This window comes from Apodemus sylvaticus, chromosome 1 (genome assembly GCF_947179515.1).
Source record: "Apodemus sylvaticus chromosome 1, mApoSyl1.1, whole genome shotgun sequence".
In the NCBI taxonomy this organism is placed as follows: Eukaryota; Metazoa; Chordata; class Mammalia; order Rodentia; family Muridae; genus Apodemus; species Apodemus sylvaticus.
In genome coordinates, this window is record NC_067472.1 from 43,964,693 (window position 1) to 43,982,871 (window position 18,179).

Consider the following 18,179-nt stretch of genomic DNA (forward strand, 5'->3'; position numbering starts at 1 on the left):
AAGGTACTGGGTAATAACAACACATTTAGATTTTTTTCTGCATAATTTATACACAGTCATCAACTCATCCTGTGTCTGTGCTTGGTATTTCTTAGCCAAGTTTTTGTAAGCACCTATGTCTATAGCTGATATTTTCTTTCAGTGGGCATTATACTTCCTATTTACTAAAAAACTCATGGTTTTTTAGTAAAAACCGGCAGTTAACAAGATGTGTAAACCTTTGGCTGTCTTAAGAGACTTTACAGGACACTTGATGGGTCAGGCACTAGCTATGAAACTAGGCCCTGCAGTTGCTAGCCTTTCTGGATGGGCAGCTATTGCTTCTTGTTCTTTAGGCTATCAAGACTGAATTACATATAAATACTCATGTACAAGAAACACTTATTTTCTGAAAATAAGCAAATATAAGTGTTAATATTTTTCATGGTTTTAATCTTAGGCACACACACACACACACACACACACACACACACACACACACATATATATATATATATATATATATATATATAAAATAAATATCATCTACCATAATTTCTAAGAGGGAAATTTTTACCTATATTCTATGCTGGTGTGAAGATCATTTCTAATAGGAGAACATAAAAGGTATTAGAATTGCATATTTGTGACACACACACACACACACACACACACACACACAGCTTTTGATAGCATTCAGCACAGGACAAATCCAGCTTTAGAATTCAAATATTAATTTATTGTAATGTTTTATTATGTGTTTATCTGTTAATGCTAATATAGAAGTAATATTGTATATATGAATACTTTAGGATTTAAGATTACAAAATGAAAGAAATAACTGTATTCTAAAATAGGAAAAATCTCATAGAGTCATTGTCCTTTTTTATTCCTTCTAGCCAGATGAATTATACTTTGAAGAAGGAGATATTATCTACATCACTGATATGGTAAGCCTAGCTAATATTCTGTACTACAACTGCACGCTATATATTAGCATAGTGCTAGATTGTTTTATATAGCCATAGTATTGTGGATTATTTCAGGTATATATTTACATATGTAAAGTCTTGCATTTTGACAGATTTACGATAACACATCATTGAAAGTAGTCGTCTTATTCACCAATAGGAAACAGTTGAATAAGTTTTGTTATGATCACAGATGAAACTCTGCAGCCATACAAAGGAATGAGGATATCTTTCAAATTATAGTCTAATGTAATTCAAATGGGATGAACCAAGATTAAATGCATACATTATGCCTTACTTATCTAAGGAAGGGTTAGAGGCTATAAATATGCTTCTATTTTCTTACTTTGAAAGTAAAGGAAAAACTAAAATATGACTTAAAATCAGTTTTGTCTATGTGAAGGAAGGGAAAAATAGATTTTTAAAATTATAATTTGTTTTGAAGATTTGACTTTGGAATCATACAAATTTTTATGAGGCTATAAAACTAATACAAAGCAGCCCCAAAAAATTAAGAACAGAATGAATCAAATGACATTAATTATCCTTCAGCAGTTAGCCTAGCCTATCCAGAAAGGAAATATTTCAGTAAGACTTGGCAGTTTGACTAAACATACCTAGTGACTATATCAAATAAAACAGACCTGCAGATAGGTGGGTGGATGGATATATTGATAGATGGACAGATGGACGGATGGATGGATGGATGGATGGATGGGTGGATGGATGGATGGGTGGATGGGTTGGATGGGTGGATGGGTGGATGGGTGGATGGGTTGGATGGGTGGATGGGTGGATGGGTGGGTGGATGGAGGGAGGGATGGGTGGATGGGTGGATGGGTGTCAAGAGTACCCATCTTGACAGACTTCTGCTCTCAGGCTACTGTGAGCCTGGCATTTGAGGACAGCTGAGTCTCTAGGTCCCTGATGTTCACTGTGGGCTCTCAGCATGGGAGGAGGCCGGTGTGCAGATGTCAGTCAGTAAAATGAAGTAGAAACACTGGGCTCCTTCAGTTGAATTGGAAAAACATCACGTTTATCTTTGAAGGGGGCTTAGAAAAGGCACAACCCAGTCATAATATATCACTCTCATTGAAAGGAACAAGGCCTCCTTGAGAAATGGCTGCTACCAGCCATAGGGCATTAAACAAACTGAACATCTTGTGACTCCAGTAGAAGGCAGCTTCAAAAGACGATAAGGGCCATCCGTGCTGGCGTGCTGAGGAAACCAATATGACTGCCCAGAGATGGAGCAATTTGAGCATCAGTTAAGGACAGAATCTCTCAAGGATTAAAACTCTGTTTTAGATTTATGGTTTCCTAAAGTTGCCTCAACAGGTTTCATTGATCCTGTGAGAGACCACTACGGAGTTAGGGTGTTTATTCTGACAACGGTAAGGGAAAGAGTCAGTCCTCTGTCCCTTCTTCCTGAACTTTACCTTGAATGACCTGAGAGTTGGTAAGGGAAAGTTACTCTTTAAAGAGATATGCTATTTATTTAATGGGAAATGTCCCCATTTTATACCTCCTCTGATTATTGACAGAAGCTACAGAGGCAGCCTTGTGTGTTTCCTTATGATGGATATCAACACTGTTCATGTGATGGCCTTTCCCCATTCCCCCCAAAATGCAGATGAATCTGCCTTTGTGGTAGGCAAAATCCAGACTTTTTCAGTTTCTACACACACACACACACACACACACACACACACACACACACACACACACACACACACAAAGGCATAGAACAGAGGAGTGTGTTTAATGATAGCACAGGTATGTGGCAGGGAAGACACAAATTCTTTCAGTTTCTACGGAGACACACACAAACTCTCTCTTTCTTTCTCCCCCTCTCTACCCCCCCCCCACCACAAGAGCTAAAAAATAAATAACAACAAAGCCAACAAAGAAAGGAGTGGAGGAGGAATCTGTATTAACAACAGGGTAAGAGGGAATTAGTTGTACTGTATGGTCCTTAATAGCAATCTCAAACTGTGGGCCATAAGAAATTCTGAGTTTTAACTTAGATATTTGATGATACTAAGAAATTATTAGGGAAAAGTTTGACTTTGTGATATTGGTGTCACCGTTGACTGATAAATAATTTATCTTTCAGATGCATATTCTGATTTTTCAGAGGAAAGATTATGCCACCTAACACTAATTGCAGTAACCCAGAAGGGAAGGCAGATCAGTGGCAGGTGGCATTGGTGACAAGCAGTGAGTCAGTCACACACTTAGCAAATGGCCCATCACACTGTTCTTTCTCTTCTTCAAAGGGGTGATCTTTTCTATATCAACAAGTTATCCAAAAGTAAAGATAAGGCAAGAAAAAACTTTAGAAGATATAGCAAAACATGAAAGGATATCGGAGAAGCGATGTTAGAATCCAGACCTTTAAATTCTGTAGCTATAACTACACTCACACGTTTCCCCTATTCTCACATGCTCTGGTTTGCCTCCCTGACGCTCTGTGATGTGTATTTGTGTGAGTGGGGGATGCTTGTGTGCTTACACTCCTGATAGGGAACATGCAGATGGCGGGGGTTCAAGGCTGCTGATCAATGAGGAGGCGCACTGGCAGTCTCAGAGGGTTTCAGATGCGATCACATGCTGACTCCCTTGTTCCCTTGGCAGAGTGATACCAACTGGTGGAAAGGGACGTGCAAAGGCAGAACAGGACTGATCCCAAGCAACTACGGTAAGTGCCAGCTGTCCTGTGAGCTTCCTGTTCATAGAGTGGCCACGCACTGCTTATGACACATCTTCGCAACATGACAAATTCACACAGTTTTCAGAGAAACACTATGATGTACTTATTCGGCTAATACTTTTTTTTTGTAATGTTCTTAACCTCTGGATCTCCTAGTTTGTGCTGAAGAAGTCCTACTTTGTAAACTCACATGTGGCCTGTTATACTCACTAAGTGCTTATCATAGCACTTTGTCCTTTTTAAGATGTGGCCCCTTTGTAAAATTATTAATATTTCCGGTTGAAAGACGGCACAGGATTGGTAAACAATTGTTCCAGATGTTAGTCTTTTTCTCCCAATTAATAACAGGGTGGGGCACAGAAGATACCCTGAGTGATGCCTGTGGGATTCAGTTCCCCACCTGTAATAGCGGCAGTGCTGAGTTTAGAGCACTGTAAGAACCTTAGGCTGTAATGGTCTGTAACTCTTTAGACTGACAGATGACTTGCCAAATGTCAGAGAATGTCCTTCAGAGACATGGAGGCTCTGGCCAGGTCCTAGCTCAGGCGCCCTGTGCACTCTGGGCCGCATGTGGTTCTGTTCCTCTGAAATCCACACACATCTTTCCGCTGTGCTACATTTCCAGCCTTGGCTGTAGATCCTGAGGGTAGAAAATAGATGTAAGGAATGCTTTCTCCAAACCCTCGTAGGTCAGCAGGCTTGGGCCAGGAGCAGCAGGCTTCCTCTGGGCTCCCCTATTCATTCTAAGGCCACAGTGGAACCTTCTGAAAGCAGGTAGACAACAGCTGTCCCTTGTGAAAACAGGCAGTGCTGCGTTGCTCTGGGCCCCTGCTCCTTGCCCCAACAGAAGGGAATCAGGTGTTTCCCAGAAGGTGAAACTGGATATCAGATGCTTATACCTCTTAAGACCGTTTGTATTAAACACTTGTATAAACTTGGTGTTTGGCTCAGGGATCTGTTTGAGTTTTGTTTCCGTTAGTGGTGGTGCTTGCTTCTAATTGCTGTGTTACTGCCGTTATCGCGTGGCTTGTTTTCACTTAGCACAGAATCCAGCCTCTCTTAAAGGAAGTACTATCAGCTATTTTCTGTTACTTTTAATCCACATTATATAAATAATTAAGCTGTTATATCTGAGGCCCTGGCCATGAGGCTGGGTGCCCATGGGCATAACCAACTCCTGTGAGTTACTGCACAACCCCAATGGTGGGCTTATATCTTTGTTTTCAATTCTAGTGGCTGAGCAGGCAGAATCCATTGACAATCCATTACATGAGGCTGCAAAAAGAGGTAGGTCTGATTCTCTTTTTCTTTTTTGATAGAGGATATATTAGAATGCACGGGCTTTCTAAAACATTTATTCTCATTCTTTGGAAATCTCATACACGTAAACATGTACTTTGGTCACTCCCCCAGCTCCAGCCCTCCCTTCCCTATAACATGCCCCTCTCCCAACTGCATTGCTCTCTTTTTAAAGTAAGCAACCCCTGAATCCAGCTATTGGCCATGAGACGGGCATGGGCCACCTACCAGTGCTCACATCCTCAAGAGAAATGACTGCTTTCTTCACCATCTGTCAAGTCCAAATAGCTCCTCAGCCAGGAGCAGAGCTCAGGAACGCCCTCCCATTTGCGTAGGGGTTCTGACTGGTTTGAGGTCATGCCTATAACCGGAGCTGCAGAGTCCACAGGAACAGCCGCCACGTCACGCCCAGAAGACAGGGTTTGCTGCGCTCTGGTTTGCTGCTGCGCTCTGCTCTGTTCTCTGGCTCTTAACATTCTGTCTCCGTATTCTGCAACGGTTCCTGAGCCGTGGATGGAGAGGGTGATCAGATAGCCTGCGTGCTGAGCGTTCAACGCTCCCTTTCTCTCAGCACTTCGACTGGTTGAGTCTCGGTGCCAACTGCTGCCCACTGCAGAAAAGAAGCTCCTCTGCCCAAGGCTCAGAGCTGCACTAATCTATGAGGACACACATGCTTATTTAGAAGGCAGTTGAACGTGACTAACAGCTGTAAGTTACCTCCTACAGCTGTGACATCCCCAGCCACGGGGGTTGACATGTGACTTCCCACACATGAATTCCCTCCTGTTTATCAGGCCTCAAATACAATCAAAGAAATTGATGGTCCCCACAACAGTCATCCCACTGGGCACATCTTGCCTGACAGGTTGGCATTTAAAGCAAAATGCTTGGGTTTTAATCATGTGATGTGTTAAGCTCTGAGAAGTACATAGGTAGCCAGAGCTCACACATCCAGATTAAGACCTTGAGCATTTCTGCCATCTCAGAGTGTTCTCTCAACATGCCTTTCCTCCATGCCTTCTCTAGAAGCAATTTCTTTGCTGACTTCCCTCACCCTCGAAGGTGAAGAGTAATTTTAGTTTTCAAATAGAACTCATGGAAGGTCCCGATCTGATTCTCAAAGCTCAGAGTCAGGTTGGGCAGTTAGGTATAACAGATCATTACAGTGCAGTCCTGGAGGGCAGGAGGGCAGCGGTGTCCCCGGACTTAGCACGTAGGAGAGTTTTGATGTGGGGAAGGCTCTGACCCCCACAAGGATGGGAGTTGTCTTGCCTTTCTTCCTGTGGGTGGCACTTACTTCCCACAAGCCTGGAGCACGTGACATTGTGTGGGCACATTTCGACGGTCTCAAATGGAAGGATGGTGCTGGTGTTCCTCCAGAAGAGACCCAGGCTGTTGCTAAACAGCCTACGGTGCCCAAGGCAAGCCCCACTGCATAGAAGCTCTTAACCCCACATAGTCAAGGCGATTCTATTAGGAAACCCTCCCTTGAATAGTGGGAGGTGCTGGTGCAGCCTCACAAGCTGTTTCATTCTGTTCCATGGTTGCATGTGCGATGGGAAAGGAAGGGCTTCTGCAATGACATAAAACACTTTAAAGGAGCTACTTAGGATATTAGCCTGATTTTTTTAAATAAGTGGGTATACCTTAGCATAGAGCAAAAGCTCTAAGCAGCTTACTTAGTGTAAGGTACTGTATGTTTTATTTCCAAGACCTGAAAATGTCTTTAAATATGAGTAGGGAGAGGTTCTGTTCATAGTTGGGTTTTGTGTTATACCCTGCCTTTCAGGATTAAAGAGAGAAAGCGCTAATACATCATTTTTTTTTTTCCTCCAAAGCAGAAATTCCTTTAAACCTATCTTTGGCAACTCTTATTAAAAATGGATGTTACCGCTGCTTCTCAGTGACTCAGGGTGCAAATGCACCGTACTAAGTGCATTAGTGGGCAGGTCTTGTTCAAAGATTTGCTGATTAATCCATCGCAAATGGGAGCTTACAAAGGATGAAATTGATTTAAAAGCAGAACAAAGTGGGGAAAAGCCTTTTCTTGTGTTTTTGGTAAGTGTAAACTTCTTTCAGGCAACTTGAGCTGGTTGAGGGAGTGCTTGGACAACCGAGTGGGTGTGAACGGCCTGGACAAAGCTGGAAGCACAGCCCTGTACTGGGCCTGCCACGGGGGCCACAAAGGTACTGACTCTCGCTGGCTATACGATTCTGCCCTGTTCAAAATCTCCTTCACCTAAGGGAGCCCGCCTTCTTCAGTGATATAGGCAGTGCAGCAAAGGCTGTGTTCCTGGAGTCCACTGCAGGGCAGTGCCGGTGGGGTGTGGCTGGTGAGCCCCACTGTGCAGACCTGAAAGACGGAACGTCCCCTTCTCTCCCCGGCTTCAGAAGGTACCAGAACACACCAGTAACAGGCTAGCAAGCCACGGTCTCCTGCCACAAGGGACCCAGAGCTGTTGCCCGGGGCCTTTCCCCAGCTGTGCTTTTGAACCCACATTTGAAGTTTAATGCAAAATTTGAAGGATCACACTGATTGAAGCCTGCAAATCTGTTGTGGCCATTTATAACAGGTTGGATTTTTCCAAGTATTTTATTCTAGCCCAAGTGTAGCTGACCACTCTTTTCCACCAACTGAAATAAATCTTTGGGTCTGAAAATTTTCTTTTGTTATTTATCTTTTAGGGTTTTTTTTTTTCTTTTCTGAAGATAAAATTTGAAAAAATTGTAAGAATTTCCTAGAAATCCTCTTAACAAGCTTTGTCCTTGGCTATTATGTTGTCTGCTTTTACAGAGTTCACTGTCCTAAGAGATACCGTTTTCTGTTTTGAATTGCAGACATTGTGGAGGTTCTCTTTACTCAGCCGAATGTGGAGCTGAACCAGCAGGTGAGGCGGCTTGGCGGGGACCACATGTAGCATACCCATCGCTTCCCTGTTCACACGCCACAGCTTGTGCGCATATATCGTATTTTAATTCAGATGCTACAGGCATATGGAGTTGTTGTTACTGTGTTTCCTTGCTGTGGTGGTGGGATTTGAAGCCAAGTCCTCACACATGCTGTTTAGGTACACATGGTAGAGATAATTAGCTTACAAAGACAAAAGCTATACTTCAGGCCCAGGCTCAGAGGTGCTGTTCCATGATCACGTGGCCTCATGGCTCCTGGACTGGGACCAAGGTGAGTGAGCACGTGGTGGTGCTGGCTGGCTCGCTGTGTCTATCTCCAGTGAGCAGAGTTTCTCTTCCCAAGGCTCCATCAATGCCCTCTGGATAGCAGCATGCCAGGGACCTCTGAGGACACTTAAAATCCAAACTGCCGCCAGGACCCTTCTACTAAAAGGTTCCTATCTCTTCCAGATTCCCAAAACATGAGCCTTAGGAGACAAACTTCCATCACAACTAGCCCTGGCAGGTGCCAGTCTTGTTTGTGATCTGTCTTTTTCTTATTAAGAGTCTTTGTCTTTGGTGCTCTAAATATTTACAGGAATGGGCCATAGTGCTATCTTTCCCCAGTAACTACAATGAAGTCTTTTAGCTTTATTTCTTTTACTGTTTCTAACCATTTTCTTTGCTCTTTTGAATCTACAGATTGAACATTAGATTTTCTCTTTTATCAGACATTCCATCATCTTTATCTTTTTTAGAAAAATTATTCCCTTTTTAAAAGTTTTTTTAATTATTTTTTTAATATTTTTATTTTCTATATTCTTTGTTTACATTCCAAATGATTTCCCCTTTCCCGGATCCCCCCTCCCCATATGTCCCATAAACCTTCTTCTCTCCATCCCTTCTCCAATCACCTCCCTCCTTTTTCTCTGTCCTTATATTCCCTTCCCATGCTAGATCAATCCTTTCCAGGATCAGGACCCTCTCCATACTTCTTCATGGGAGTCATCTGTTATGCAATTTGTACCTTGGGTATTCAGGGCTTCTGGGCTAATTAATATCCACTTATCAGAGATTGCATTCCATGTGTATTCTTTTGTGATTGGATTATCTCACTTAGGATGATATTTTCCAGATCAAACCATTTGCCTAAAAATTTTGTGAATTCATTGTTTCTAATTGCTGAGTAGTATTCCATTGTGTATATATACCACATTTTCTGTATCCATTCCTCCTTTGAGGGGCATCTGGGTTCTTTCCAGCTTCTGGCTATTATAAATAAGGCTGCTATGAATATAATGGAGCATGTGTCTTTATTGCATGCCGGGAAATCCTTTGGGTATATGCCCAGGAGAGGTATAGCAGGTTCCTCTGGAAGTCTCATGTCCAGTTTTCTGAGGAACCTCCAGACTGATTTCCACAGTGGTTGTACCATCTTACAGCCACACCAGCAGTGGAGGAGTGTTCCTCTTTCTCCACATCCTCGCCAACACCTGCTGTCTCCTGAGTTTTTGACTTTAGCCATTCTGACTGGTGTAAGGTGAAATCTCAGGGTTGTTTTGATCTGCATTTCCCTAATGACTAATGATGTTGAGCACTTCTTAAGGTGCCTCTCAGCCATCCAAATTTCTTCAGGTGAAAATTCTTTGTTAAGATCTGTACACCATTTTTAATAGGGTTATTTGGTTCCCTGGGATCTAACTTCTTGAGTTCTTTGTATATATTGGATATTAGCCCTCTATCAGATGTGGGGTTGGTGAATATCCTTTCCCAATTTGATGGTTGCCATTTTATCCTTTTAACAGTGTCCTTTGCCTTACAGAAACTTTGTAATTTTATGAGGTCCCATTGGTCAATTCTTGATTTTAAAGCATAAGCTATTGGTGATCTGTTCAGGAACTTTTCCCCTGTGCCCATGTCCTCAAGGGTCTTCCCCAGTTTCTTTTCTATTAGTTTCAGTGTGTCTGGTTTTACTTGGAGGTCCTTGATCCACTTGGAGTGAAGTTTAGTACATGGAGATAAGAATGGATCAATTCTCATTCTTCTGCATGCTGACCTCCAATTGATCCAGCACCATTTGTTGAAAAGGCTATCTTTTTTCCACTGGATGTTTTTGGCTCCTTTGTCGAAGATCAAGTGACCATAGGTGTGTGGATTCATTTCTGGATCTTCAATTCTATTCCATTGGTCCACTTGTCTGTCACTGTGCCAATACCATGCAGTTTTTAACACTATTGCTCTGTAGTATTGCTTGAAGTCAGGGATACTGATTCCCCCAGAATTTCTGTGTATGGGTGTTTTGCCTACATGTTTGTATACCACATGCATGTAGTACCACTAGAGACCAGAAGAGGGCATCAGATCCTCCAGGGACTGGAGTTGCAGTTATGAGCCTCCTTGTAGTTACTGGGAATTGAATCTGAGTCCCCTAGAACAACCAGTGAGTGTCCTTAACCACTGAACCACCTCTTCAGCCCCGCCTTTATTTTGATTTTTTTTTTTAAATTTCCCAGAACTCAGTATTCATTTTGTATTTCTTCATAGCAAATTATCCCTGGTTTATCAGTGTGTATTGAATGGGTTGCATTCTATGCAATAACATCACAAGAGTCTCAGCTCTGGATCTCACGCTGTAAAACCCAGGTTTAGTGGGAACTCGGTTCTTGGGAAGCTTGAGGTCCTCTTCGAAGCTCACTACGGTTGCTGAGATTTGAGCTTTTGCCCCTGTAGTATTGACGCCCTCAGCTTGTAGAGGCTCCTCCTCTCTACCAGCAGCTCATAACATGGCCCTTTGCTGTCCTCCTCAAGGCTGGCAGGAGCCGCTGTTTTAACCTTCACTTTATTTTTACAAGCCTGTCAGTTTAGATGCGGCCTACCCAATATATTCTCACTTTTGGTGAACCCAATAACTGTTGTCTGCAAAGTGATGGGCTTTTTATTTTTAAATACAAGGTCTTACTCTGTACACCAGGCTGGCCTTAAACTTGCCGTGTGGACCAGGCTAGACATGAACTCACAGAGACCCACATATCCCTGTCTCATGAGTGCTAAGGTTAAAGGTGTGTGTCACCATGCCCCAGCCAAGAGAAGTGATGGCCTTCATAATTTCTGACTTTGCCCATACTGGAGGGTGAGGGTTGTATATGGGATCTCTTTGAGGGTAAAAGGGAACAGGTACTTTAGTGATCGTCTGAGAATTTTGTTGACCACTTCACTCTTTTAATAGCATCCTTTTCCTGTTTGATTATATAATATCAATGATATGGCTAGTATATTAATTATTGCTTTTAAAACTGTTCTCTGCTATTTGCTGTGCCTTTTTTTTTCTTGAGGACCGTTTTATTTGTTTAAGTTGGCCTCTCCTAAACACTTAAGTTGTTTTCAAATACTCAGTATCTCGGTTCATTTGTCCGTGTGATTGGAAGCTGTGTGAGGTTGGTGGAGGAGTGGGGTGCTCCTTGGTAGACTTCTCCATGGGGTGCGGGGTAAAGCCCCTCCTGTACCATCGAGTATGCTTGCATTAATACCACTCCAACCCCCACCAGTGTGGGGCTGTACTCCAGAGGTGGTCTGCACTGTCCTGCCGGCGGGCACCACCCCTTGCTGTCCTCACTGGGTAGGGAGGTGGGCCGATGCTCTGAGTGAAGGATCTTCCTGTTGGCTCTTCTGTTTTTCATCTGACTGACTCTGGTCACCTTGGCACACCATTGTGCATGAGCTTGGGAACTGTGGTGATTTTTCAACAGGGAAATTCTACTCTTGTATAATGGGGCAAATACCTGTAACTGGTCCTAGCGTTCTAATGAGGTATGAATATTTGGCCACTCCTGTCTCTGCCATGCTGCTTTTGGTCCTCCATCTCTCCAGAGCAGCTCCTCTGGTCACCTCAGTTCCTATTTCCCTCAGAATCCCATGTGGTTCTTAGTTTTCTTCCTAATTTAGATTTATGTGGATTAGCTTATATTACTGCCTTCACCCAGTCCATTTTGTATTTTTAATACATGTTTTTCTCTTTCTTTCACCATAGAACAAGCTGGGAGACACGGCTCTGCATGCAGCTGCCTGGAAGGGTTATGCCGACATTGTCCAGTTGCTACTGGCAAAAGGTAAAGTTCTTTTTTTTTAATATTTAATTTTGTTTATTTATTCACTTTACATAACTCTAAGTGCTCCCTCTTGGTTTCTACTTCTTTCTTTTTTTTTTTCTTTTTAAACAAATTTTATAAGCTTCTTTTTCTTTCCTTCTTATTGGCTATTTTATTTATTTACATTTGAAATGTTATCCCCTTTTCGGTTTCCCCTTCAGAACCCCATCCCATCCCCCCTCACCCTGCTTCTTTTCTTGGTCTTTGCTTGGCTTGGAAACTGGCTCCTAATGAAGCTGCCTGGTTGAAATAGTAGGAATACTAAGTCTCCTTCCGCTAAAACTGCATGGCATGATTACAGTTAAGAAGAAATAATTGGCGGTATGTTTATGGTACTTTTTTTTTTACTGTGAGTTAGGATCCCGATAAACTTAAAAAAGATCCATACAGATGTATTACTTTCAGAAAGAACTTACTGTGCATATCTGCAGGACTGTAGGGCTTTAGGGCACCGTGTCCTGAGAAGGTTGCTGTGAAGTTGGTGAGGCTCCTGCTTTGCGTGGGAGTCCTAATAGACAAGGAGAAATGCTATAGCTGCTGTTGCCTGACTGAGCCAGTGCTTAGGTGTGAATGAAGGGTACTCTGAGTCCATCTCTTGCTTATATTCGACTCACAGCAAACAGCTAAATTAGGAACTGTCCATCCATTTTCCTGCTTGTGCCACAAAATATTAACCAGTCTTTCAGAGGGCCGGCCAGGTATCACTCAGATGCTAACCACTCTTATAGAAGGCTGGTCAGGAATCACTCAGACACTTGACCCAGAGGGCCACACTGCGGAACCTTTCCCCATGCCACAGTTATAGATTCTATCTTTAGGAACATTTGGGGCAGTGTTGTGGAATTTATGAGCAGGGTTGTTTTGCTTTAAGTGTGATGATGCTGTAAACCCCTAGTCTAAAAGATTACTTACTATGAGTGCTGTTGTTTTGTTCTAAAGGACATGCTGAAGGCTGTGTGGGTGATGTGGTAGCCACAAGCTGAATGCTGCTGAGCTACACTTGATGTTTTGTTTCCAAAGTGGTTGTAAGCAACCATAGTACTGCATAAATAGTAGAAACATTGTGTATACATGCTTATAGAACCTTCCTGACAGACAGTTTGACAGTAGCCCTTGGTACCCCTTCTGGTGAACTTTGAGTAAACCTGGGAAGAGTGCACCATTATTTAAATACTGTAAAGTTGAAAATGAAGTTATAAGGCTGGTGAGATGGCAGAGCAGGTAAAAATGCTGCTGCCAGCCTGAGGGCCCGAGGGCTCGAGTTCAGGCCGTGGGACCCACATGGTGGAAGGAGAACCAGTGCTGGCCTTCGTGTGCAGTATGATGCAGGTGCCCACACACATGTACACAGACATGATTTAAAAATGAAACAGCTGAGTGACACAGGTAGTTTGATGTTGTGCACATGCTCATATGTGTGCAGATCATTGTCAGCGTAAGATGGTGTGTGCATGTTCATATGTGTGCAGATCATTGTCAGCATAAGAGAGATGTGCACATGTTCATATGTGTGTAGATCATTGTCAGCATAAGAGAGATGTTGTGCACATGTTCATATGTGTGCAGATCATTGTCAGCATAAGAGAGATGTGCACATGTTCATATGTGTGCAGATCATTGTCAGAATAAGAGAGACAGCTCAGGCCCACTCTAAGAGAGGCCACTTTTGAAGGAAGAGCTTGGTTCAGGAGGATAAAACAGCGGTGTAGAATATACGTCTGTACTATTTTGTTCTTCAGCAATGCAAGGGTTCTGATGTGTTTTTTATCATAAAGTCAAGGGGAATGGATGGAAGAGGACTTACAGGGACCTTGATTTGGGGAACAATGAATTGCCTGTGAGTTGTATTGTTTTGCCATATGCTGATTTGTGCATGAGGGCACCTGCAGATATAAAATATTAATCCTTTGGAATTCAACCCAGTGGTCTTGTCTAACGGCCCTCATGAGCTGAGGGAGAGTCAAAGGGTGCGTTTGGTTGAAGCTGAGAGCCACATAATGCATGGGATTGTTGCTATGGCTTCATCTTAGTATTTACCTAGGGACCGGTTAATGGGTTCACCATGTGCAGTCCTTGGAGCCTGGAAGGGAAGGGCAGGTTAATGGATCAGCAGGCTCTCTGATGAAACCTGCCAGCCACATTCTTCCTGGGCCAGAGTTGTTCTCTGGTAGCTTTGCCAGAGATTAGCTCCTTACCGAGGGTCAGCCGCTGGGTGCTCGTGGCTGACACGTGGCCTCTGTTTCTTGTGTTGGGAAGGCGCGAGGACAGACTTGAGGAACAATGAGAAGAAGCTGGCCTTGGACATGGCCACCAACGCGGCCTGTGCATCACTCCTGAAGAAGCAGCAGCAGGCAGCAGGTATTGTCTTACATTACTCTCTCCACTGGTTTGTAATAAAACCAAGACTTTGTTGGCTTTTATTACAAAAGGCGAGTTTTCCCCCACATGATAAAGGATTCTCAATTTTGAATATATACCATTGACCTAAATCAGATCTAAAGTAAAATAATAGCATCAAGCAAACAAACTTGAAGTAAGATCGGGCCTTTCATGTTGTCATTTCCTTTGTTCTTTGCTACTAATGGCACGGGTTCCAGCATCACAACATGGCTCCTGTGAGCAGCGGAAGGAAGGTGTAACTGAAGGTGATGCTCACCACACCATGATCATCTGCATTATGCATTAGACTTAATGAACATAGCAATAAACTCAATAGAAGTTCTTCTAGGCTTTGCCAAAGACTGTGGAATCTATTCACAATATTGTTATACATTCTTCAAGATTAAAATATAGATGTGGGAAATAAATTTGAAAAAATGAAGTGCAGGTTATACATGGTGGTTGTTTCAAAAGAAAGAAAGGGGTTGTCTTTGTTATTCTGTGTTCTGTTGAGTCACCACGACCAAGGCAACTGTTATAAAAGAAAGCATTTGATTGGGGGCTTCTTACAGTTTCAGAGGGTCCATGATCATGATCATGTTGGCAGGAAACATAGCCACAGGGAACAGCCACAGCGGACATGGCAGGGAAAGCATGGTGCTAGAGATAGAGCCGAGAGCTTTCTGTTCTGCAGCAAGCAGAGAGAGAAAGACAGACAGACAGACAGACAGATAGACAGACACAGACTCAGCCTAGCATAGGCTTTGGAAACCTCAGTGCTCAAAGCCAGCAACACACCTCCTAATCCTTTCCAAACAGCCTATCATCTGGGTACCAAACACACAGTTATATTAGCCCGGGCGTGGGGAGGCTGTGGGGTTGGGGGATATGATTCTCATTAAGACCACTGCAAGGTTTAAAACACAAGTCACGTGTCCCTACTTGGAGGCTGGCTGTTGCCCCCTGTGTGTGTGTCCTGTGAGGGTGTGCTTTTTACCTTCTCTGTCACATTCACCTCACCTTCCTCTCCCTCCATCACTGTGCCGTTCTCCCATCCATTCCTCTTTATTCCCTGGTCTGTGGTCAGCCCAGAGTTTAGTCCCCTGCCTGAGCCTGAGAAACAGAAAGCATTCTCCTTGCCTTTGGGATTTAAGAGAACCTCCCAAATTATCCTCCTTGCCCATTGCTAAGTCCCATCCCATGAGCCTCCCCATGAGCCTGCTGCCCCTTTGTTCACACACAGTGTAAGCCTGCCTGGAGCTTGGTGTTTTAACCATGGTTAATACTCACTGGAAGAGCTGGTGTTTTTCTAAAGACATTCATCTATTGATGTGGGCTCAGGGGGGAATGACAAAGTATTTGTTAGCTTAGCTGGTGCTGTCCAGCTACAGACTTGGGAGAAGCTGTAATGCAACTGTGTGCGACAGATGGTAGAAACCCTGTTTGTTACTGTGTGGGTGGCTTTTGCTTGAGGTTGACCTCCCAGGCCTTTCTGTCCAGTTGGGTCAGGAAAGAAGGCGGTGGCCTAACTTCCTTTCTTTGCCACTAACTTCCTGTTGCTAGGTTTGTGCCTTCAGAGAGACTCTACTGAGGTGTAAGGTTTCTTAGGTGCTGAAGGTTCTCATTCTCTGATTCTTGTTCTGACCAGCAAGTTATCTTCAGTATGATCTTTTCTTCCTAGCTTGATAGGGTTCTAGGTCCATCTTTCCACATGTTCCCCAGACAGAGCATGTCATATTTCCAGTGAAGTCTGGGCTGTGCTAGTGAGAGACCCTGGTTTGGGTATCATGCTGCCCTGCACCAACTGAACTCTAACAGTGTTTGCTTTCACATTGCATTTTCCTCCTCAGGAAATTTGTTACTGTAAGAATTTGATGAACAGAGTTGAAGAGGCAGCAGTTAGATTAGCTATCTTCATTTTGACCCCAGTGCAAGATTGCTTTAGTGTTTAATAGGGTCCGGATTTTTCAATGATTTTTTTTCTTTTTTTTTTAATTTCAGTCTCTTGCTTCTTCTTAAACTTACCTTTCCTGATGTGAAACGGAAGCATCTGTGTGTTCACTCCCCCTCATTACTCATCTTCAGGGAAGGTGCAGGCTGTGCGCTGACTGACATGTGCAGTGGGTGCTGGTGCTGCATATTGGCCATACTGTGTGTGGGGCTGGTGGCTTTGTGCAGGGGTTGGACAGGTGGTCCCTCCGCCAAGCGTCTCACCCTGCCGATGACTGGCAGCCCCTCGTAGTGCAGCTTTCCAGGTTGGAAAGCAGTGATGGGAAGGGTCAGGGAGAGTGTAATCCCTGGGTCAGGGAAGATCAGCCAAACGCACTAATGATGAGCAAACATCTCAACAGTCTGTAATTTCTTTGTTTTGCTTCCTCCCCTTCTTCTTCTCCTTAGATGGGGTTCGAACGTTGAGCAATGCCGAGGACTACCTCGATGACGAAGACTCAGACTGATTCCTCCCGGAGATGCTTTGAAGCCTAAACTTCTTTTGCTTTTGCCATTCCAAAACCTGGGTTGTTTTGCCAGAAGAGTATTGATAACTGTTCCTCTTAAAAGTCTGTATGAGCACGGCACTGTTGCACTGTGATCTGGGATGAGTTGGCGTGAATGTGGGTCATTCTCACCTGCGGCTTGCCAATAAGTGAAGAGATTCTTTGTTGTATAAAATTCATGTATGTTCACCAGGGTAAAATAAACAAAAAAAAGATTATTTCTATTTATCAAGCTAAAGGAATTGTAATAATTTTTTCTTTAAGAATCATTTTTTTTAAAGTTCTTTACCTCAAGGAATGAGATGTTTTGAGTGGGTTTTTCAAGGGGGAAATGCTTATTATAACAATAGACCAAAACTCTCAACAGGAAATTGTCAGCTCTTCTGACAAAAATAAACATTTAAAGAGACTTTATTATCTGTTTTTTTGTGCTATCACTCATTGCTGGTAAATAAATAAAGCATTTTATACTCAGGTAAGAGCTGATTCTGTTACTTTTAGATTACATTTTATATTGCTTAGCACAGAAGAATCATAATAGCTGTATTTCTCGCACAGCTGCCTGTACCTGCTTTGTTCAACACAGCACACAATTGCGTATCTAAGAAAAGGTAACATTTTAGCGATTTTGAAACACTCAGAATTGTATTCAAGGTAGAACTTAGAGTGTAGAACCTCAGTAACCTCGTCTCAGTTTGATTAAACTGTGTAAATTTAAAACATTTTTTCTTCATGTAAGCTGCCACAGTTTTCAGGGCGATGTAGTTAGGAAACATGAACTTTTCTCTCTTGGAAAACATTTCTTTTCTCAGAGCATGTGTCTGGCTCGTAAGGGTTTGGATTCTTTTGCTGGGTCAGGTGATGATACAGGGAGCCCTGATGTGATACTTCATTAGAACTTATAATTTTGTGTCACTGTGTTAAAAAATGTCATGGTCTCAGAACATGTCTAGTTTCTTAGCCCTGGGCCCAGAAATACATCTTCAAGAATTTACTGCTCATTTTAAAAGGCATATTGGTCAAGAGAAGGAAATGTTGAAGAAGGAAGCGGGCTAGCTCAGGAAATGAGTAACGTCTATGTAGGTGCATCTTCTGCCTATAGTTGGTTTTTCTCTCTGTGGGTCCTTGAGAAAGGTACCTGGAAGAACCACTTTGAGGCTGTTCAGATTCCTCACCTCATTTAGTTGAAAATAACCTGTAAAAGCAATGACAGAAAAGCTCAGCCTCTGGGATTAATTAAAGGGCATATTGTCATCTCCAAATAGGTGTGCTATTACATTGTTTCTTTTTTTTTTTTTTTTCTTTTTTC

At 42.9% G+C, this 18,179-nt stretch overlaps 1 protein-coding gene across 1 annotated transcript in view; it reads left to right on the forward strand.

Moving 5' to 3' along the window:
* Ostf1 (osteoclast stimulating factor 1) overlaps positions 1 to 17,284 on the forward strand; it is a 52,699-nt gene extending 35,415 nt beyond the window's left edge. The window contains exons 3-10 of the mRNA XM_052188572.1: positions 879 to 929; positions 3,588 to 3,651; positions 4,897 to 4,950; positions 7,042 to 7,149; positions 7,801 to 7,850; positions 11,879 to 11,957; positions 14,253 to 14,354; positions 16,773 to 17,284. Coding sequence (XP_052044532.1) covers positions 879 to 929; positions 3,588 to 3,651; positions 4,897 to 4,950; positions 7,042 to 7,149; positions 7,801 to 7,850; positions 11,879 to 11,957; positions 14,253 to 14,354; positions 16,773 to 16,831 — 567 coding nt within the window. The 3' untranslated portion in view covers positions 16,832 to 17,284. The remainder of the gene's footprint in view (positions 1 to 878; positions 930 to 3,587; positions 3,652 to 4,896; positions 4,951 to 7,041; positions 7,150 to 7,800; positions 7,851 to 11,878; positions 11,958 to 14,252; positions 14,355 to 16,772) is intronic.
* The last annotated feature ends 895 nt before the right edge of the window (positions 17,285 to 18,179 follow it).